The sequence below is a fragment of the Heterodontus francisci genome, chromosome 7, assembly GCF_036365525.1.
Source record: "Heterodontus francisci isolate sHetFra1 chromosome 7, sHetFra1.hap1, whole genome shotgun sequence".
NCBI lineage: Eukaryota > Metazoa > Chordata > Chondrichthyes > Heterodontiformes > Heterodontidae > Heterodontus > Heterodontus francisci.
In genome coordinates, this window is record NC_090377.1 from 61,170,421 (window position 1) to 61,194,087 (window position 23,667).

The 23,667-nt window shown below is 41.2% G+C and overlaps 1 protein-coding gene across 1 annotated transcript in view; it reads left to right on the forward strand.

The window, feature by feature from the left end:
* LOC137372019 (coiled-coil domain-containing protein 148-like) overlaps positions 1–23,667 on the forward strand; it is a 174,584-nt gene that overhangs the window by 119,142 nt on the left and 31,775 nt on the right. Inside the window, exons 11-12 of the mRNA XM_068035288.1 lie at positions 11,561–11,701; positions 17,961–18,079. Coding sequence (XP_067891389.1) covers positions 11,561–11,701; positions 17,961–18,079 — 260 coding nt within the window. The remainder of the gene's footprint in view (positions 1–11,560; positions 11,702–17,960; positions 18,080–23,667) is intronic.

The window sequence follows — 23,667 nt, forward strand, 5'->3', positions numbered from 1 at the left end:
TTCTGAGGGGGTTTGACAGGGTAGATGTTGAGAAGATGTTTCCACTGGTGGGGGAATCTCAAACTAGGGGACATAGTTACAGAATAAGGGGACACTCATTTAAAACTGAGATGCGACTATATTTCTTCTCTCAGAGGGTAGTGAATGTCTAGAATTCTCCATCCCAGAGAGTTGTGGAGGCTAGATCACTGAAAGTATTTGAAGAGGAGGTAGATAGATTTTTGAAATATCAGAGAGTTGAGGGCTATGAGGAGTTGAGGTCTGGGGCAGATCAGCCATGATCTTATTGAATGGCTGAGTGGGCTTGAGGGGCCTAATGGCCTACTCCTGCTCCTATTTCTTAAGTTCTTATGTTTCTGATGCTGCCACTAGGTCAATGCAGCTTGGTGCATCTCCTTCCCTGGCACCAACTTTAGTTATTGTACACAGTGCTAAATGAATCATTCGCCTGGATTTTGCAGTAGCATTAACGGCGAAATTGTCAGCTTTTGCCAACATTATTCCTCTGAAACTGACAGCAATTTCTGGAGTCTGCACATGCATCAGCGCACAGAAGTTGCTATCAGTAATCCTACGCTTCTCCAGAGGGTGTGTTGTTGAGGTCTGCCCAGACAGCAATCAGTTAGAAATCATTGAACTGACAAGAATTTCCATTCTTATGCTCTTAGTCTTTGAAAAAGTTACAGCTTGTTGAATGAGGTGTAACTGGGTTTTTACAGCATAATTAGTCTTAATCTTCATAATTTGTGCTAACCAGCTTCATTTGCCCTGAAAAAGTAATTTTATATTTGTTGAATGTCAAATTTCTCCATTATGATAAATTCCACATATTTTAAATTTTTTTTTAAAGTTTGTTTGATATTTTAGCTTCTACCTTAATCCCATTTGTATGTCTCAATCATTTATTTCACTAATTGTAAAATTTAATATTAAAAGTGAACAGATCTAATGGTTTTTACTTCCCGGTTGGCTGACTATAAAAATGCTTCAATATGATTGGTTGCTTACCCTACTTGATGACATCACTGTTGCTGGCTACCAAGAGATCCCCTTGATTTGGCGCCAGACTCAAACTGAAAGGGGAAATCCACATCACAGAGATCACTAAATCTTTGTGGGCAGCTTTCTTTGAGGTCAAGCAAGCGTGCTTTTTCAACGCTGACCATGAAATCCGGCCTATTGAGACAAAGGTCTGGAAGTAAAATTGGAAAGCAGTAGTAGAAATAATACATACCTGCATTCCCACATTCTATTGGCTGGACCAGGAACAAATTCAGTGAGATCTGTATTGGCAATGTTAACCATTCGGTCCTCCTGGTTGCATGTGATTGAAATGGGCTATAAGAATTATAAGTACAGCAGTCTACCTTATCCTAAAATGTTGGTACTAATTGTTTATTATTTCCCACTTGAAAATACTGACATATGCTTGGGCAGAGTTGGATAGCCACTAAGCACCTGCTGGGATCTTGCCATCCTTTGTATGAATCTGGACAGTAATTGTTGGCCGGCTATTCAATTACAGAGCAACACAATAAGCCTTGTTCTGTCTTCACCTCAAGTGCAGACATGCACTTTCCAGCAAGGGCTACAGAATGACAATTAGAGTTGCAACTTGTTTTTTCTTGTGGAATTTAACTTTTAAACAATATAGAAGAAAATGCCTTCTCTGAGTAATCTACTACTTTGTGTTGTGTCAGAAACGTTGCTGTAATTAATCAATTTATATAGCTAGCTTTCTGTGGTGCACTAGTCTTGCTCCACTTCCTGTACACATTAATATTACTTCCTAAGCAAGATTTTTCAGTCATGCTTTATATGTCAATATCTCACCATTTATGTTATGCTGACAATGTTGATTTATGTCAACAATTTGCATCTTCTATCTTTTTCAATATAAGACTTTCCCAACACTTGGTACTATTATGCCTCTCAGTTATGTTTTGCAGGCCTGCCATTTTATTTAAACTGCTTTTGCCAACTTTCCTTTACCTGATTTTTGAAATTAACTTGCTCCCCAGCCCAATACTTGCAACAGCCAATTCCACCAGTTCAACCTACTTATCATTGTACTATAGCACTACCACTTTGGGGGAGTTTATAATATAAATATATAAATAAGGACCAAGTGTATAACTTTGAAATGGGGACTGCATCCTGGTCCAATTATCACCTATCCTCAAACCTTGCTTTATCTGAATTCTGCACTTGGTCTAAACTTCCTCTGTGCAACACCATGGGAGATTGACTGGTAAAATATTAGTTTTCATATCGGTACATTAGTGTTAACATTTTCATTATAAATTTCCACATTGACATTCAGAAACAGATTTGGCTGCAACGTAGGAGTTTCTCTGCAGCAAAGTGCCTTAACTTTTGTCAAAGTATTGTATTGCATAAAATAAAAACAGCAAGTAAGACATTAATATGGGGATTGAATTATGTTGGCACATCCGAGTCCAATTATCCCCCGTCTTCTCAACCCCACGGCCCCCCCTCCTCACCCCCGCCGCAACCTGAAAACTACTTAATGTTCAAACCCATAAAATCACATAAAAGGCTGGTTAACAAAAGTGAGGCTCATGGACTAGGAGGGTCAGTGTCCAATTGGATGAAAAATTGGCTTAAGGACAGAAAACAGTGAGTCGTAGTAAATGGTTGTTTTTCGGACTGGAGGATGGTAGATAGTGGTGTTCCCCAAGGTTCAGCGCTGGGACCACTGTTTTTTTTGCTGTATATCAGTGACTTGGATCTCGGAATCCAGAGCAGAATTTCAAAATTTGCCGATGACACCAAACTTAAAGGTGGTTTGAACTACCTGTAACAGGACATAGATAGGCTAGCAGAATGGGTGGACAGGTAGCTGATGAAATTTAATACTAACAAATGTGAGGTGATGCATTTTGGCAGAAGGAATTGGGAGAGACAATATATACTTAATGGCACAGTTCTAAAGAGTACGCAGGGACAGAGGGACCAGGGGGTGCATGTTCATCGATCTTTGAAGGTGGCAGGACATATTGAGAGAGTGGTTAGTAAAGCAAATGGGATCTTGAGCTTCATAAATAGAGGTATTGAGTACAAAAGCAGGAAAGTTACGCTGAACCTTTATAAAGCTTGGGTTAGTCCCCAACTGGAGTACTGCGTCCAGTTCTGGTCAGCACACTTTAGGAAAGATGTGAGGGTCCTTGAGAGGGTGCAGAGGAAATTTGCCAGAATGGTTCCACGGATAGGGGATTTTAGTTATAAGGCTAGGTTGGAAGAGCTGTGTCAGCCTGCTCCTGCCCCACTGAACTTACTTCTTCCTATCTTGACTCTATCTTTTCTCCGCTGGTCTAGTCTCTTCCCACCTACATCCGTGACTCTTCTGACGCCCTACGTCATTTTGACAATTTCCAGTTTCCTGGTCCCAACCGCCTCCTCTTCACTATGGACGTCCAATCGCTCTACACCTCCATCCCCCACCAGGATGGTTTAAGGGCTCTCCGCTTCTTCCTTGAACAGAGGCCCAACCAGTCCCCATCCACCACCACCCTCCTCCACCTGGCTGAACTTGTTCTCACATTGAACAACTTCTCCTTCAACTCCGCTCACTCCCTTCAAGTAAAAGGTGTTGCTATGGGTACCCGCATGGGTCCTAGTTATGCCTGTCTTTTTGTGGGATATGTCGAGCATTCTTTGTTCCAGTCCTACTCAGGCCCCCTCCCCCAACTCTTTTTCCGGTACATTGATGACTGTATCGGTGCCGTTTCCTGCTCCCGCCCTGAACTGGAAAACTTTATCAATTTTGCTTCCAATTTCCACCCTTCTCTCACCTTTATATGGTCCATCTCTGACACTTCCCTTCCCTTCCTCGACTTCTCTGTCTCCATCTCTGGGGATAGGTTGTCTACTAATATCCATTATAAGCCCACCGACTCCCACAGCTACCTGGACTACATTTCTTCACACCCTACCTCCTGTAAGGACTCCATTCCATTCTCCCAGTTTCTCCGTCTCCGACGCATCTGCTCTGATGATGCCACCTTCCATGACGGTGCTTCTGATATGACCTCCTTTTTCCTCAACCAAGGATTCCCCCTCCACTGTTATTGACAGGGCCCTCACCGTGTCCAGCCCATTTCCCGCACCTCTACCCTCACCCCTTCCCCTCCCTCCCAGAACCGTGACAGGGTTCCCCTTGTCCTCACTTTCCACCCCATCAGCCTCCATATCCAAAGGATCATCCTCCACCATTTCCGCCACCTCCAGCGTGATGCCACTACCAAACGCATCTTCCCCTCCCTTCCCCTGTCAGCATTCCGAAGGGATCATTCCCTCCGCGACACCCTGGTCCACTCCTCCATTACCCCCACCACCTCGTCCCCGTCCCATGGCACCTTCCCCTGCAATCGCAGGAGGTGTAGTACCTGCCCATTTACCTCCTCGCTCCTCACTATCCCAGGCCTCAAACACTCCTTTCAGGTGAAGCAGCGATTTACTTGTACCTTCAATGTAGTATACTGTATTCGCTGCTCACAATGTGGTCTCCTCTACATTGGGGAGACCAAATGCAGACTGGGTGACGACATTGCGGGATACCTCCGCTCAGTCCGCAAGCAGGACCCTGAGCTTCCGGTTGCTTGCCATTTCAACACTCCCCCCTGCTCTCACGCTCACATCTCTATCCTTGGCTTGCTGCAGTGTTCCACTGAACATCAACGCAAGCTCGAGGAACAGCATCTCATTTTCCGATTAGGCACACTACAGGCTGCCGGACTGAACATTGAGTTCAATAATTTCAGAGCATGACGGGCCCCCCATTTTACTTTTATTTTTAGTTATTTTTTCTTTTTTACATTTTTTTACAATTTTTTTTCTTTTGTTTATTTTATTTCATTGTAGTCTGTTCAGTTTGCTTACCCACTTTTTGTTCATGTTTGTACTTGCTGCTGCTCTATCTTCAGTTCGTTAATACCCTATCTGTACTAATGCTTTGTCTTTCAATACACCATTAACATGTTGTTTGCCGTTGCTCCATGACCTCTTGGTCAGCTATGTGGCCTTGTCCAATCTACACCTTCTCCTTTGTTATCTCTTGCCCCACCCCCGGCTCACTTGCTTATAACCTTTGATATTTCTAATATTTGCTAGTTCCGAAGAAGGGTCACTGACCCGAAACGTTAACTCTGCTTCTCTTTCCACAGATGCTGCCAGTCCTGCTGAGTGGTTCCAGCATTTCTTGTTTTTATTTCAGATTTCCAGCGTCCGCAGTATTTTGCTTTTATTATTATGGAAGAGCTGGAGCTATTCTCCTTAGAACAAAGGAGACTGAGGAGAGATTTAATGGAAGTGTACAAGATTATGACAGACTTCGATAAGTTAGACAAGGAAAAACTGTGCCCATTAACTAATGGTATAAGGACTAGGGGACACAGATTGAAGGTTTTGGGCAAGAGATGCAGGGGGAGTATGAGGAAGAACTTTTTTATGACCTGGAGCTGACTGCCCACAAGGGTGGTGGGAGTGGAGACAATCACTGACTTCAAAAGGAAATTGGATGGCCACTTGAAGGAAATAGACTTGCAGGGCTACGGGGATTGAGCAGGGGAGTGGAACTGACTGGATAGCTCCTTGGAGTGCTGGCATGGACTCGGGCCGAATGGCCTCCTTCTGTGCCTAAGTGACTCGATAACCCTGTCTGCAACCCCACGGAAGATCAACTAGTATTATATAAAGTCTTGCATATAGCATGTGTGACAAAGTATTCTGTCATATTTTGGTCTTGTAGCTGCTCATTTAAATCAAGCAAAGTATATATGAGAGTTTAAATAAAACCTACTTTCCCTCAGCCGATACAGTTACAAATTTTTTATTGCTTTCTTGGCTTCAGATGAGGTCAAACACAAAATTTAAATTTATGCAGATATTGTTTAGTGGTTTAGTCATGGATGTGACAACCTATTTTAAATGAAGCTGACGTTTACTAATTTCGCACAAGCCTTGACAACCTGTCAAAGAGCTTAAAATGATCAAAATGAAAACAGCTCTGTGAATGGAACTGAATTAACAAATTGAATAGTGTAAGAACACTCAAACGAGAACCCAGACAGATATTTATGAAAACACCAGACAAATTCTAGCCCATCTACCTTAACTGCTTGTCAAGGAACTGTCTGGATTTTACTGCCCAGCTTGAGTAAATGATGCATAGATTCTGGTGTACATCAACCAATTTGTGCTGTATTCAGGTTTATCTTACCAACCTTCCATATGGTTACACGCAAGCTGCTGAGTGAATGAATGAGCCCTTTCTTGCCAAATCAAAGAAATGTCATAGAATTGGCAATTGTTTATTAACTTCAGAATCCTAATTAGTAGCATCTAAACCTAAACATCGAGTATGCTAATAATTAGTAGATGGGGTTAACCACCTAGATGAATAACAGAGACCACAAAAACAGACTAGTAATATCACAGTAATTCCGCATTGACTAGTTGCTGGTGTTCAATTTATGGTCAAGATCAGTATCTGAGGTTAATATAAATTGGTGAGATTAATTTAAGGTTAGATTTCTTAAATAGCTGACAAGTAACAGTTTAGACAACAAGTCTTCTGGATAGATTATAGTCTACATGCTGGTAGCTAGCAAAGTTTGCAGAACGTATATGATTTTATTAGGAGCTGTGTGGTTGAGCTAGGTTCCCTGGGACCATGATGTTAGCTTCTGGGATGCTGGTGATGAACCTCTTCTTTATAGGTGTTATCTGTTCCTCTTGGATCTCTGCTGCTGGGAAAATACACCTTCTGAACTAGCTGGCTTAAATCACACCTTCCTTGATCACAGGAAAACTTGTACATGTAAGTGACACACTTATATATACTTGAAACTGGCTGGTATAGCCCTACAATCTGACTTCTATAGCAACACAACCCACCACCTCCCTGTCACTCAAATTAATTTCTTGCCTTTACAGAGCCACCCTTCTACTTACACTATATCAAGATGATGAAAGAATAAGAACTAAAGAAAGAACTAGATGAAGATACAAAGTTTAAAACTTATCCGGTTATCAGAAGTCATCAGTTCTGATGAAAGGTCACTGACCTGAAACGTTAACTCTGCTTCTATCTTCACAGATGCTGCCTGACCTGCTGAGTATATCCAGCACTCTCTGTTTTTATTTCAAATTTCCAGCACCTGCAGTATTTTGCTTTTATTAAAACTTATCCTCTTGTATATCCTTGATTTTCAAATAAACCTCACATTTGATTGACCATAAAAACAGAAAATGCTGGAAACACTCTGATCTCTGAAGAAAGACCACAGACCTGAAACATTAACTCTGTTTCTCTCTCCACAGATGCTGGCAGACCTGCTGAGTGTTTCCAGCATTTTTTGTTTTTATTTCAGAATTCCAGCATCTGCAGTATTTTGCTTTTGCATTCAATTGTCCAGTCTGGCTGACGTGTGTCAGAAGAGGTGACCTTTTTTTGGTGTTAGTCACCTCAAACGGCCATGTTACTGGCTCTAATTTCAGGTTACTCAAATGAAGAATGCAGACACGACAGGGAGCCGATTCACTCCCTTCATTTCTCAGTCTCCTCATTACAAAGGTTTTTGTACATTTTTCCACTTGCAGGCTTGCATGTCTGTGGGCCTATGGCCTTGATGGCCTATTCTTTAGTTTCTGTGAGAATGCCTTGTTCTTATAAGAATCCACAGCCATTTAGTATCCTTCCATTCAATCTGACCCCTGACTATATTTTTGAGGACAAATTTAAGGCAATTTTCGGGGCATTATGCCGAGATAGAAATTTAGGTAGATTTTAGGTAGCTTCCATAGTCATAAAGAGACAAGAAGTAGGGAGCTATATATGTAATAGTTGTCATAAACAGATTAGCATTTAGATTCCTTCGTGTTGTTTTTTCCTTCAAAGAGGTAGATGTTAAAATATCTACTGTAAGTATGTAACATAAATATATATGCAATATTATTTTTTTTTTTAGAGATACAGTTTATGTTTGTTCATTATTTAATAAATTTGCTTAGTAGTTTAAAACTAGAACAAGGTTTAATGTTCTCTGGTATTGCTTATACCGGAGTGGGAATAGGTCTTATAGAGTTGTAAGAATAATATCATGAGCTGAAAAATAATTAGAGTCATGGTGTCAGACAGCATAGAAACAGGCCCACCGCGTCAATGCTGACCATAATGCCTATCTATACTAATCCCACCTGCCTGCATCAATTCCATATCCCTCTATGCCTTGCTCATTCAAGTACCTGTCCAGATGCCTCTTAAATGTTGCTCCTGTTTCTGCCTCCACCACCTCCTCTGGCAGCTCATTCCAGATACCCACTATTCTTTGTGTGAAAAATTTACCCCTTTGATCCCCTTTAAACCTCCTCTCTCTCACCTTAAATCTATGCCCTCTAGTTTTAGTCACCCCTACCATGGGAAACAGACTCTGGCTATCTACCCTACCTATGCCTCTCATAATTTTATATACCTCTATTATGTCCCCTCTCAACCTCCTTTGCTCCAGGGAAAACAGACCCAGCCTATCCAATCTCTCTTTATAACTCAAGCCCTCCAAACCAGGCAACATCCTTGTGAATCTTTTCTGCACCTTCTCTAGCTTAATCACATCTTTCCTGTAGTGCGGCGACCAGAACTGCACACAGTGCTCCAAATGCGGCCCAACCAACGTTATGTACAACTGTAACATGACGTCCCAACTCTTGTACTCAATGCCTCGGCTGATGAAGGCAAGCATGCCATATGCCTTCTTCACCACCCTGTCTACCTGTGTTGCCACTTTCAGGGAACTATGTACTTGCACCCCAAGGTCTCTCTGTTCAACAACACTCCCCAGGGCCCTGCAATTGACAGACTAAGTTTTCTCTTTTGTGTTGACTATTATTTTACATTGATAGTAAAGCTGTTGAAGTCATTCTTGAAGGCATAGTTGGTTGGGACTCACCTATGAGAATCATGTAGTGTACATTAGTGTAGTAGTTATGTGACTGGAGCAGTAATTCAGAGGCTGTTCCAAGCAGGCTATGTCACACCTTTGCAACCTCCTGCAACAGGAGTTTTCAATTGCTGGAAAAGGGGTGTATGCTTTGCCAGTGGCTCTTAAAGTCACCACAGCCCTTAACTTCATTGCCACTGGCACCTTTCAGTCTGCCACAGGTAACATCAGCCGCATCTCCCTGCCTGGAGTATACAACTGTGTAAAGCAGGTCACCAATGCCCTGTTCACCAGGACTGAGAAGTGCATCACCTTCCCCATTGATTTTAGCAGTCAACAGGTTAAAGCTCTATTTGCAGCAGTTTGCCGAGTGCCAGAAAACTATGGGTGTAATGATTGCTTTGGGTGCTGATGAAAACTGGTGGTTACAGATTGACTTCCCATTATAATCATCACCCGATCTTCTTATCCACTAAATTCAATGGAAAGGAAAGGTGAATGGAATGTACAATGGGCAGCAGATCTATAACCTGTGGTTTTCCACATGTACTAAATTTTAAGTATGACCCCTCCCCCATACCTCTGACCCTTCGTGTTCATCTTTCCCCACTATGCTGATATGGAATCTCCCTGCTCAGCATAGTGGGGAAAGTCTTTGCTCGAGTCGCTCTAAACAGGCTCCAGAAGCTGGCCGAGCGCCTCTACCCTGAGGCACAGTGTGGCTTTCATGCAGAGAGATCGACCGTTGACATGCTGTTCTCCCTTCGTCAGATACAGGAGAAATGTCGTGAACAACAGATGCTCCTCTACATTGCTTTCATTGATCTCACCAAAGCCTTTGACCTCGTCAGCAGACGTGGTCTCTTCAGACTACTAGAAAAGATTGGATGCCCACCAAAGCTACTAAGTATCATCACCTCATTCCATGACAATATGAAAGGCACAATTCAACATGGTGGCTCCTCATCAGAGCCCTTTCCTATCCTGAGTGGCGTGAAACAGGGCTGTGTTCTCGCACCCACACTTTTTGGGATTTTCTTCTCCCTGCTGCTTTCACATGCGTTCAAGTCCTCTGAAGAAGGAATTTTCCTCCACACAAGATCAGGGGGCAGGTTGTTCAACCTTGCCCGTCTAAGAGCGAAGTCCAAAGTACGGAAAGTCCTCATCAGGGAACTCCTCTTTGCTGACGATGCTGCTTTAACATCTCACACTGAAGAGTGCCTGCAGAGTCTCATCGACAGGTTTGCGACTGCCTGCAATGAATTTGGCCTAACCATCAGCCTCAAGAAAACGAACATCATGGGGCAGGATGTCAGAAATGCTCCATTCATCAATATTGGCGACCACGCTCTGGAAGTGGTTCAAGAGTTCACCTACCTAGGCTCAACTATCACCAGTAACCTGTCTCTAGATGCAGAAATCAACAAGCGCATGGGAAAGGCTTCCACTGCTATGTCCAGACTGGCCAAGAGAGTGTGGGAAAATGGCGCACTGACACGGAACACAAAAGTCCGAGTGTATCAGGCCTGTGTCCTCAGTACCTTGCTCTATGGCAGCGAGGCCTGGACAACGTATGTCAGCCAAGAGCAACGTCTCAATTCATTCCATCTTCGCTGCATCCGGAGAATACTTGGCATCAGGTGGCAGGACTATATCTCCAACACAGAAGTCCTCGAGGCGGCCAACATCCCCAGCTTATACACACTACTGAGTCAGCGGCGCTTGAGATGGCTTGGCCATGTGAGCCGCATGGAAGATGGCAGGATCCCCAAAGACACATTGTACAGCGAGCTCGCCACTGGTATCAGACCCACCGGCCGTCCATGTCTCCGCTTTAAAGACGTCTGCAAACGCGACATGAAATCCTGTGACATTGATCACAAGTCGTGGGAGTCAGTTGCCAGCGTTCGCCAGAGCTGGCGGGCAGCCATAAAGACAGGGCTAAATTGTGGCGAGTCGAAGAGACTTAGTAGTTGGCAGGAAAAAAGATAGAGGCGCAAGGGGAGAGCCAACTGTGTAACAGCCCCGACAAACAAATTTCTCTGCAGCACCTGTGGAAGAGCCTGTCACTCTAGAATTGGCCTTTATAGCCACTCCAGGCGCTGCTTCACAAACCACTGACCACCTCCAGGCGCTTATCCATTGTCTCTCAAGATAAGGAAGCCAAAGAAGAACCTTTCTATATTTCTATGCAGATAACTAATTAGCTCATTAGAAATTAGAAACATTGTTTTGCTACTCTTAGGAATAAATAATGATGTTCCCCTCCCCATCCCTGCCCAGTGAAATCAGGCAAGAGTACAGACCAAGGATTGAAACTCAGTACATTCCTGGTCTGTCATGTTCAGTACCCCACTGAATGATTAGGAAATGTATGAAGGTGCACTCATTTTGGAAATCACAAAACCTACAATATGATTTTTCAAATCATCAATGAAGTGGGGATTTCAGGTTTACTGAGCTCTGGATTTAACAAAATGAAAATGTTTTTAATGATTGAGGTTCAAAGGTTTCAATGTTGCATAAAGTGCATATTCTGACTGTCCATTGCTGTTGATTTTGTTTTATAATGTCATAAACAGGACTATACTTTTCTCTAGGTTCAGCAAATGCGTGCACATCAAGAGGAAATAGCTAGACTGGAAGCAGCTATTGCTGCCCAGAAAAGAGAGACAGAAATAGAACAACAGAGAAAGGAAAGAGAAAAGGAAATGTGCCGTAGAGTCTTGGATAAAGAAAAAGTAAGGAAATCTGTATTTTGCAACAGTTGTTTGGCAGTACACCTATTCCTCCCATTCTTGTAATTAATTGCAGCAAAATTATTTTTAAAAATCTGATTTAAATGTGATTCTTCATATAACTTTTGGTTTTCCATCTCCAAAGTGACTCCAACAATTACAGCACTTATTAGCCATTCAGGACTAACATCTAACACAATTATGCCACAAGAGTTGCAATGACTGAAGCATGACTTTCAATTAATAATGTATTAACAACTGGTTATGCATAATGACATCACATAATCTATTTCCCCGCCTGTTAAATTTAAAATAATGGAACTATTAATGCAATGTTAGGAACTTTCATGGAAACTTTCTTTTACAGGTATATCAATTTTAACAGCCTAATTGGTTTATTCCTATTTCAAAATTTTTATTGTACATTGGACGAAATTTTACTATCGATGAACATTTAACAGTGTGATGTTAGTTAGATTTGTCCTTGTATGATTAGGTTTATACATTTTTTGCATGGGATGTTGCAGGAAGTGTGAGCTGATAACTTCACAGCGATACAGGACATTTGGGACCTGAGTGAACAGGGAGGGCAATTGTGTATCTCCTTAACTAATCAGATTGAAAGATTGTGAAATGAACAGCACAAGGATTGTGAAGGAAGTATAAATTAGAGTGAGTGAATTCCATGTAAAATCAGTCACAGAAAGAGAAATAAAGATAGGGAAAAAAGATTGGATTAAGAGAGAGAGAAAAAAGTGACAGAAATAAAAAGTTTTAAAAACATAAAACAATTGAAACTTGAAAGAATGAGTCTCCACGAGGGGAGGCGTTGGCGTAGTGGTATTATCACTGGACTAGTAACCCAGAGACCCAGGGTATTGCTCTGGGGACATGGGTCCAAATCCCACCACAACAGAAGGTGCAATTTGAATTCAATTAATAAATCTGGAATTAAAAAGCTAGTCTAATGATGACCATGAAACCATTGTCGATTGTTGTAAAAACCCATCTGGTTCACTAATGTACTTTAGGGAAGGAAATCTGCTGTCCTTACCTGGTCTACATGTGACTCCAGAGCCACAGCAATGTGGTTGACTCTTACATGCCCTCTGAATTGGCCGAGCAAGCCACTCAGTTAGGGCAATTAGGGATGGGCAATAAATGCTGGCCTGGCCAGCGACGCCCATGTCCCATGAATGAATAAAAAAAAAACTTGTAGTTAAATTTCAGTGCCAGTGAGGATGTTTGGCAGTGATGAGCATTTATCGTATCATTAAAAGCATACTTAGATTCGAATGGACAAGATTTAAATTTCTGTGGCAAATTTAGTTTGTATCCACAAACAACAACTTCATGCCATTCAATGCATTTCAATTGTGAAATAGTTTCTTATTTGTTTATTCAAAACCCTTCAAGATTTGAGCACCTTCTCTTTCAGGAGATGTTATGACCGTGGCGGGAGCAACGCACTGTCAATTCAGTTCCATCACTCCACAGGTCGCAGCATATGATTAAGCTTTCACACCCAATTGGCAAACAGCCAAATTAAACACTCTGGTCACCCTAGTTTGAAACAGACCAAACCAGGTATCTTTAGACAACAACAAATTAACTATTTATTTTAAAAAAATAAATCTTAAAACACTATTAAGATGAACCTATGTCTAAAGATCTTATAACTTCTTATTTTAGCCTAACTCCCGCAGACACACAGACACACTCAAAAACTAACAGTTAACAAGTTTTAAAAGTGGAGTTTTTAAAAATTAGCTATCTCTTAAGAATAATTAAAATAAATAAGTTTTTGTAGTTTATGTTCCTGATGGATGAGGAATTCTATTGTGGAAATAGACAAAGGCCACTTGCAGTCTTTACGTGGATCTGATGAAAATAGTCCTTCAGTAGATAGGCATTCAACTCTTCGGCTGCAGCCAGCATTAAACAGTTCTTTGAATGATGAGCACAGCAATACAAACGGTTTCTTGAAAAAGAAGGCTTTTCTTCTTTACTCAGGGAATTAACTTGACTTGTAGTTCCTTGCAGAATTTTCTGCTGAGAGAGAATAAAACAGCTCCTTTTCTTCAGTATGCCTGCTGGAAAGTCTCTCAGAACTAACTGGTTTTAACCTTGTTTCTGCCAGTTTTACACAATCAACATTACCATGTGACTCTCTCTCTCTCCTGCTGTTACCCAGGGCAACAAAAATGCAGCTGTGGCACACTGTGTCTCCAGAACTTTCTCTCCCTTAAAGGTGCACTGTTTTTAACAGAGTCTTAAAGGCACACACACTGTTTTTAATCTGAGAAGAGAATTAATTACAGATCCATGATAGAGAACATCACCAGTTTTTGTATTCTCTCCACATAACTGAAGTTTTTCATTCCCGGTAGAGATCTAGGAAATCTGGTCTGCACCCTCTCTAAGGCCTTGACATCCTTCCTAAAATGTAATGCTCATATTGGCGAAAAATTCCAGCTGGGGCCTAACCAGTATTTTATAAATGTTTAGCATAACTTCCTTGCTTTTTACTCCATCCTCCATTTCTAAGGCTGAGGATCCCATATGCCTTTTCAACAGCCTTCTCTACTTGTCTTGCTACCTTCAAAGACATGTACACACACCCTCAGGTCTCTTTGTTTCTGCATCCTCTTTAAAATTGTACCATTAAGTTTAGATTGCCTCTCCTCATTCTTCCTACAAAAATGTAATACTTCACACAATTCTGCGTTAGATTTCAACTGCCATGTATCTACCCATTTTGTCAGTCTGTACATGTTCTTGTAGAATTATGTTACAATCATCACTGTTAGCTACATTTTTGAGTTTCATATCATCTGCAAACTTTGAAATTATGTCCTGAATACCCAAGTCCAGGTCATTAATATATATTGTTACGGTCAAGTGAGGAGGGGTCGAAGGGCATTCCTCTTTTTCCCCTCCTTGTTTGACCACAACAGGTTTAATTCTTTCTTAAAGTGGATGTACTGGCCAATTCAGTAGGTGTTTGATTACTTACTTGCTATGATCATAACCAGAACCAATCGGACAGGTTTTCTTGAGTTAACAAAGGAAGAGGCTAACTTTATTGTATCTAAACTGAACTAATAAAAATAATAAACAACGTGACAACTTTCACTCTCACGCACACACTAGAGATTTACACACACAAACAAGTTACAGAGTGGGAAAAGTAGATTGATTGAGTTAGAGTCCATAAAAAATGGTATACAGTCTGTGGAGTTTGGTGATTCGGCTGGCTTCTAGCTGAATTCAGTGGTCCTGAGGCTTTTAGTTTGAAGAAATAAATGACTGGTTCGCTGAGTCTCTTGGAGATGGCAATGTGGATAATTTCCTCCAACGGGGTTTCGGATTGTAGCCAGAGTATGCAAAGGTGGTTAGTCAACAAGCAGGATTTGAAAGCTTTCAAGCTGCAATGGAGAGAGAAAGGGAGAAGGACCCCCACTTAGGGTCTGCTCATGTCAGAGTGCATACAGTTGCTTCCCCTCTGCTGCAGAGAAAAACACCAGCTTAAAAACCACAGATGGGGAGTTGTCACAGGACAGTTACTCAGTGATTTAAACTTAGCTGTTAGCAATATTTCTCTGCTTGCTGAAAAGAACAAGTAATTCCTTTCAACTTCCTGGGTCTTAGTTCTTGCTGGGAAATGCACATCTCCCTCCTCACAGTCCTTTGAAATATAGGATACAGTGTTGCAGAATCACAGAATTGTTACAGCACAGAAGGAGACCATTCAGCCCATCATGTCTGCACCGGCTCTCTGAAAGAGCTACTCCCTCAGTTTCATTCCCCTGCCTTCTCTCCGTAACGCTGCACAATCTTCCTTTTCATATAACAGTCTAATTCCCTTTCAGATGCTTCAATTGAACCTGCCTCCACCATGTTCTCAGGCAGTGCATTCCAGACCTTAACCACTTGTTGCGTGAAAAGTATTTCCTCATGTCACTTTTGCTTCTCTTACCAAATACTTTAAATCTGTATCCTCTCATTCTCGATCCTTTCATGAGTGGGAACAGTTTCTCTCTCTCTACTCTGCCAGACCCTTCATGATTTTGAATACCTCTATCAATTCATCTCTCAGACTTCTCTTCTCCAAGGAAATCAGTCTTAACTTCTCCAATCTATCTTTATAACTGAAATTCCTCATCCCTGGAACCATTCTCCTGAATCTTTTCTGTACTCTCTCCAATGCCCTCACGTCTTTCCTCAAGTACGGCGCCCAGAATTGGACACAATACTCCAGCTGAGGCCGGACTAGTGTCTTATACAAGTTCAACGTAACTTCCTTGCTCTTGTACTCTATGGCCCTTTTAATAAAGCCCAGGATACTATATGCTTTATTAATCATTCTCTCAACCTGTCCAGCCACCTTCAATGACTTTTGCACATATACACCTAGGTCCTTCTGCTCCTGCATCCCCTTTAGAATTGTACCCTTTATTCTATATTGTCTCTCCATGTTCTTCCTACCAAAATAAATCACTTCCACATTTCTCCGCACTGAACTTCATCTGCCACCTGTCTGCCCATTCCACCAACTTGTCTATGTCCTTTTGAAATTCTACACTATCCTCCTCACAGTTCACAATGTTTCCAAGTTTTATATCATCTGCAAACTTTGAAATTGTGCCCTGTATGCTAAGGTCTAGGTCATTAACATATATCAGGAAAATCAAGGGTCCCAACATTGATCCCTGGGGAACTTGGGGAACTCCACAACAAACCTTCCTCCAGCCCGAAAAACACCCATTAACCACTGCTCTTTGTTTCCTGTCACTCAGCCAATTTCATATCCATGTTGCTACCATCCCTTTTATTCCATGAGCAAACTAGGTGATCATCTGAAGCTGCCAGCAGTCATTCTGGTTTAAATGTTCTCTTTAAATTTCTTCAAAAAAATATAAATTCATATCTCTCGCCAATCAGTGGACCAAAGAAAATTATCATTCAACAAAACACATTGGCAACAATATCAAAAACAGCAGTGGTCCCAGCATTGACCACTGGAAGACATTACTGCATACTTCTCTCCAGTCGGAGAAAGAAGTGTTAACCACTGCTCTCTGTTCACTGACCTTTGACAATATTGTAACCACGCATTCACTGCCCTTTTAATCTCATGGACTTTAGTTTTTCTAAAACGTCTATTTTGTGGTACTTTGTCAAACACCTTTTAAAAGCCCATACATGCAACATCAACAGCACTACCCTCATCTATCCTCTCCGTTACTTCATCAAACTACTTGTATATTTTCCTATGAAGTGTTAAACATCTGTCATGTCAGAAGATCATGCTAAAAATGTAAAAGCAAAATACTGCAGATGCTGGAAATCTGAAATAAAAACAAGAAATACTGGAAATACTCAGCAGGTCTGGCAGCATCTGTGGAGAGAGAAACAGAGTTAATGTTTCAGGTCAGTGACCCTTCTTCAGAACTGGCAAATATTAGAAATGTAATAGGTTTTAAGCAAGTAAAGCGGGGCGGTGGGGGGAAGCAAGAGATAACAAAAGAGAAAGTGTTGATAAGACAAGGTCACAGAGAATAACTGACCAGAAGGCCATGGAGCAAAGGCAAACGGTATGTTACTGGTGTGATGAAAGATAACACGTTAGTGCAGAAAGGGTGATAATTGACAGAAAACTGAAAGCCTGGCCCCAAGCAAAACATGAAAAAAACAGTGGGTAGCCACAGTAGAAACAAACTAAAAAAACTACTAACAGTCTCTGGACTAATGCTTTGTCTTTCACCACAAGCATTGTCGCACGCTTTGCCTTTGTTGCAGGACGGCATTATTACTTAATCATCCTCTGCCCTATCAAACACCTTCCACTCTGTTCTCTCCCCCACTCCCCTCCCCTTCACTTACTTAAAACCTAATTTTTTTCTAACCTTTGCCAGTTCTCATGTATAGTCACAGAACTGAAATGTTAACTTTGCTTCTCTCTCCACAGATGCTGCCAGACCTGCTGAGCTTTTCCAGCACTTTTTGTTTATGTTCCTGTTTTTTTTTCAAGTTTGGTAGCCCATGGGTCTAAAGGCTATTGAAGCTCAGCTCATGCCTGGGATGTTCCTGGTCCCTCTGGTTCTGTATGTCACCTCATGCTGCATTTGAAATCCAAAAACATCTTTGATAAACTTATTAACTTATTTTTTAAAAGAATGAATTTCATGCCAACATTTTTCATTTTTCTTAAATGAAAGTTACTTCACTAAAACTAAAAGATTCATCCCTTTGTCTTTAGATAAAGCAGTACTATTCTGAGAAGCAACGTAAAAGGGTAGAGTTGGAACAAAGATACCAGCAGCGACTTGAAGAACTGAAAGATGAAATGGCAAAGCAAGCTGAAAGGGACAGAGAGCGGTAAGGATGTTCTAGAGTTAAATGCTCCCTTATCCCAGCTACTCCCATCACTTTTCAAGATTATTGATTTTTCCTCTATTGTGAACAACAAAAATCAAAACGCAAATATATCTGTAGCACTGCACACATGCAGCATGATTCTCAGTGTGGATGTGATTGACCTTTTCCACCTTTAGTAGTACTATACTGTGATTGATGGAGTGAAAGTTTTTATTTTTCTCATCAATTTTCAATGCAGCATGGTAATGTATTTCAGGCAGGAGAAGGTTAGGATCAGGATGAAGAGTTGCAAGTGTGCATAGCATTGAGTGTGCATCTCAGGATGCAGTGAGAACAGTGATTTGGTGCAGCGTTAAGATAGATTTCTATACCAGCTGGAAACACTTAGAACTGGGAGAAATTTACAAAAGTTCAAAGGTGCCACTTTCCAAATAGCAATCTGTTCTGTGATCAATTATCATTGAAAAGACAGCATTTGAAACATTTGTGGGCCCCACTTCCATCTGATCATGGAACACCAGTACACCTGTATGGAATCATAGTATGATACAGCACAAAAGGAGACCATTTGACCTATCATGCCTGTGCTGGTTCTTTGGGAGAGCTATCCAATTAGTTTCACACCCCTGCTCTTTCCCCATAATCCTGTAAATTTATACCTTTCAGGTATTTATCCAATTCCCTTTTGAAAGTTAATACTTAATCTGCTTCCATCACCCTTTCAGGCAGTGATTTCCAGATCACACTAACTCCGTGTGTAATTTTTTTTTCTCCTGTTGCCTCTGATTCTTTTGCCTATCACCTTACATTGGTACTCTCTGGTTACCAAACCGTCTACCACTCCCATTTCTCCTTATCTACAAAGTTTCTCCTTAATTACTCTGCTAAAACTGTTCCTGATTTTAAACACTTCTATCAAATCTCCTCTTAACCTTCTCTGCTCTAGAACACAAGAAATAGGAGCAGAAGTAGACCATATGGCCCATCGAGCCTGCTTCGCCATTCAATACAATCATGGCTGATCTTGGGCTTCAACTCCACTTTCCCACCTGCTCGCCATATCCCTTGATTCCCTGAGAGACTAAAAATCTGTCTATCCCAGCCTTAAATGTATTCAACGATGCAGCATCCAGAACCCTCTGGGGTAGAGAATTCCAAATATTCACAACCCTATGAAGTAATTTCTCCTCATCTCAGTCCTAAATGATCGGCCCCTTATCCTGAGACTGTGCCCTCGTGTTTTAGATTCCCCGACTTGCAGAAACAATCTCTGTTTCTACCCTATCCAGCCCCTTCAGAATCTTGTATGTTTCAATGAGATTGCTCAAGAAGAACAACCTCAGCTTCTCCAGTCTCTCTACATAACTGAAGTTCACCATCCCTGGTACCAGTCCATTTTTCTGCTTTTGCACCCTCTATATTGCTTTGACATCCTTCCCAAAGTGTGATGCACAGAATTAAACACAATACTCCAGCTGAGGCCTAACTAGTATTTTATAAAGGATGAACATAACTTCCTTACTTTTGTATTCTTGCATCTTTTAATAAAGCCAAGTATCACTATTTTTTACACTAAAATCTGGCCTATTGTTTGAAGGTGACAACAGGACATCAGATAGCTCTTTAGTGACCACTATCTGTCGCAAGAAGGCTCCTGACATCAATTTGGAACCCCTACAGAGCACCTGAGTGAGAATATAATTAAGCATCTGCTACTACCAAATTACTCTGAAGCACACTATAGGGATGCACAAACAATGGTTTTGCTGTTTTGATTACTTTGCAGTACGCTGCTCAACAATCCAGTGAAAGTGTCCAAGATTAGCATCATTTGCTGCATAATTACGCTCTAAAAGTGGGATCAGCATAGAGCTGAAGGATGAGGAGGCTGGTTAGGACTGGAAGAGGACAATAAGAAGAGACGGCTTTGTTGGAAATATGTAAAGCCCAGGCAGGGCAGGTGGCCCAAATTACAGTTCATCAACAATAAAAGATACCAACCGCCACATTTCCTCTGATATGGCTGCTTCCTGAAAAAAGATTCACACTGCTCTTGATGCCTGGTAGGTTGCCTGACCTTCCCCACCTATATGCTTTTCCCATGAACAGAATTGAATCACCAAAGAAAGGGAAAAATAAAGCATAAACCTTTATTTCAGTGTCTATTTTCTGTATTTTTGCTTCCGCTTGGTGACTGTGTAAGGTGTGCTAGATCTCAACTTCTTAACCTAAACTCTGACATAGTGGTCTCCTGAGTGGAAAAGAAAGAAAAAAAGACTTGCATTTATATAGTGTCTTTTATGACCTCAGAAGGTTCCAAAGTGCTTTACAGCCAATGCAGTACTTTTGGAGTGTAGTCACTATTGTAACATAGGAAACTCAGCAGCCACTTTGTGCACAGCAAGGTGCCACAGCCAGCAATGTGATGATGATCAGACAGTCTGTTTTATAGTGATATTGGGCTGGATTTTCGAAGACCAATGTGGAGTGGGACCAGAGGTAGGCGGGCAGAAATATCGCTGTGGGAGCATATTAGTAAAGTTTACCACCTATTAGCCAATTTAAACACTTTATTAACCTCCAGAATAAAACACACCAAACCAGGTTTCTTTAAACAACAACAAATTAACTATTTATTAATAAACTAAATCTTAAACAATATTAAGAAAAATCTATATCTGAAAAGACTTTATAATTTTTTACTCCTCCTAACCCTCATGCACACACACCTCCATTTAAAAACCAACGGTTAACCGGTTTAAAAATGATGTTTAAAATTAGAGCTGTTTCTTAGGAATAATAAAATAACTGGGTTGTAAGTCCTTGCTAGTTACTTTCCTGGATTGGTGAGGTGTCCCAGAGTCGAACAGTCAGATGCCACTCAAAGTCTCCAGGCGAGTTTGATGAACAGTCTGTAATGGATAGGCATTCAAGGCAATTCGGCTGCAGCAGGCGTCACACAGATCTTTCAACAAAGTGTATAGCAACAGGTCTATTTAGATTTTGAATTAGCAGTCTAACCTTGGAAACTTTCCTGAAATTCCAGAACTCCCAGAAACACAAAAGGCAACAGAAAGTCACTCCTGAGGCAGAGACTTCTTAGGGACTGGAAGTAAAAAAGGAATTTGCTACCTCTGACAATCCAAAGATTCCTTTCCAGGGATTTTTTTTCTCCTGTTTAAGTGAAACACAGCCTGTAGGCCAATGTAGGATTTTCTGATGAGAGGGACAAATCTTCCTTCGGGGAGAGAAATTTCTTCTGGTCTACCAAAACAAACCGGTTCCAGGCAGTTTTACACATAGTCAAACTGATGCAGTACAGCATGTGACCTCATCTCTCTTGCTGTTGCCAGAAACAGGTTGCAGCTCACACTCACTGTTCCCAGAGCGAAAAAAAACTTCTTTCTGTCTTAAAGGCACATAAATCCCCTTAGTTTGTAACAGAAAAAAACAACACTCCCATGACACCTCTGTCCTAGGTGAAATGAAATGCCATTCTTGAATGCGTTTCATTACAATGCAAAACAAAATGAAAAAAAAAATTTCACATTCATGCCCCCATTCACTCTACTGGTAATTAACAGAAGTTTTCTTTGTATCATTGTTATTCATGTAACTTAACAAGGTTAAATTTGTGACAAAGCATTGGCAATAACATTGTTTTCCCCCAAAATATGTGCAACGTTCAAATGATAAGGCCTTAACAATAAACTCCATCTGAATATTCTGGCATTTTGGCTTTTAATTTTTTCCACAAACATTAATGGGTTATGGCCAGTGTATCTTGGTCTTTCTTGGTAGGCTTGGTGGACATATACTTTGAAATGTTTAAGAGCTAGCAATAGTCCTAATGTTTCTTTTTCCACAGTGGAATACTTTTTTGGTGGCGATTTAGTCTTTTTGAAAAGTATCCTACTGGTTTTTCTATGCCCGATTCGTCATCCTGCAATAGGACTGCACCAACCACCAGGTTTCTTGCATTAATCGCTACCTTGAAGGGTTTAGCAAAATTTCGAGGAGCCAACACTGGTTCATTAGTTAAGATTGCCTTTAGCTTTTCTGTATTTGCTAACCAGAGAGTTGGAGGTTCAACCTGAGAATTGTCTAGGCCTCCTTCTGCATCATCCTCACTGTCCTTTTTCTTCTCAACAGTTCCCATTACCTGGCATACCTGTACTGGCTTATCCTCCTCCCTGCGAGCATATTGCTTTAACATATTGATATGACACAAACGATTCTTCCAGTGATCTGGAGTGTCAATCAAGTAATCTACCTTACCCAGTCTTTTGATCACTTTATATGGGCCACTGAACCATGCTTTTAATGGTTCTCCCTGTAACGGTAACAATACTACTACTTCATCCCCTGGTTAAAAATTGCAGGTCTTTTGCATTCTTGTCTGTCCATTTTTTTTATATTGGCTTGGGATGCTTTAAGGTGTGCCTGACCCACACCGCAAGCTTTCATGAGCCTTTCCTGGAACACAGATACATAGTCTAGTATCGAAGATTCATTCTTTATTCTAAGAATCTGTCTTTGAGTTTTATAGGACTGCTTACTTCCTGTTCGTAAACCAATTCGAAAGGACTAAAACCTGTAGACTCATTTGGTGAATCTCTGGTGGTAAATAAAATCACAATTAACGTAATTAGCGTTGGAAATGATCCCAACAATCAAGCCACCAATTAATACGATACCGGATGAAAGCCCCAATTTATATGTTATGACCAAGGTGGGAGTAATGCACTGTTAATTCAGTCTCACTACTCCAGGGCGGCGCAGTGGTTAGCACCGCAGCCTCACAGCTCCAGTGACCTGGGTTCAATTCCGGGTACTGCCTATGTGGAGTTTGCAAGTTCTCCCTGTGTCTGCGTGGGTTTCCTCCGGGTGCTCCGGTTTCCTCCCACATGCCAAAGACTTGCAGGTTGATAGGTAAATTGGCCATTAGCAATTGCCCCTAGTATAGGTAGGGAAATATAGGGACAGGTGGGGATGTGGTAGGAATATGGAATTAGTGTAGTGTAAATGGGTGGTTGATGGTCGGCACAGACTCGGTGGGCTGAAGGGCCTGTTTCAGTGCTGTATCTCTAAACTAAACTAAACTAAACTCCACAGGTCACAGCATATTAGCCAATTTAAACACTTTATTAACCCCCAGAATAAAACACACCAAACCAGGTTTCTTTAAACAACAACAGATTAACTATTTATTAATAAACGAAATCTTAAACAATATTCAGATAAATCTATGTCTGAAAAGACTTTCTGACTTCTTATTCCTCCTAACTTTCATGCATACACACATACATTCTAAAACCAACGGTTAACCGGTTTAAAAATGATCTTTAAAATTAGAGCTGTTTCTTAGGAATAATAAAATAACTGGGTTGTAAGTCCTGGCTTGTTACGTTCCCAGATCAGTGAGGTCTCCCAGAGTCGAACAGTCAGATGCCACTCGAAGTCTGCAGGCAAGTTTTATGAACAGTCTGTAATGGATAGGCATTCAAGGGAATTCAGCTGCAGCAGGCATCACACAGATCTTTCAACAAAGTGTATAGCAGTAGGTCTATTTGGATTTTGAATTAGCA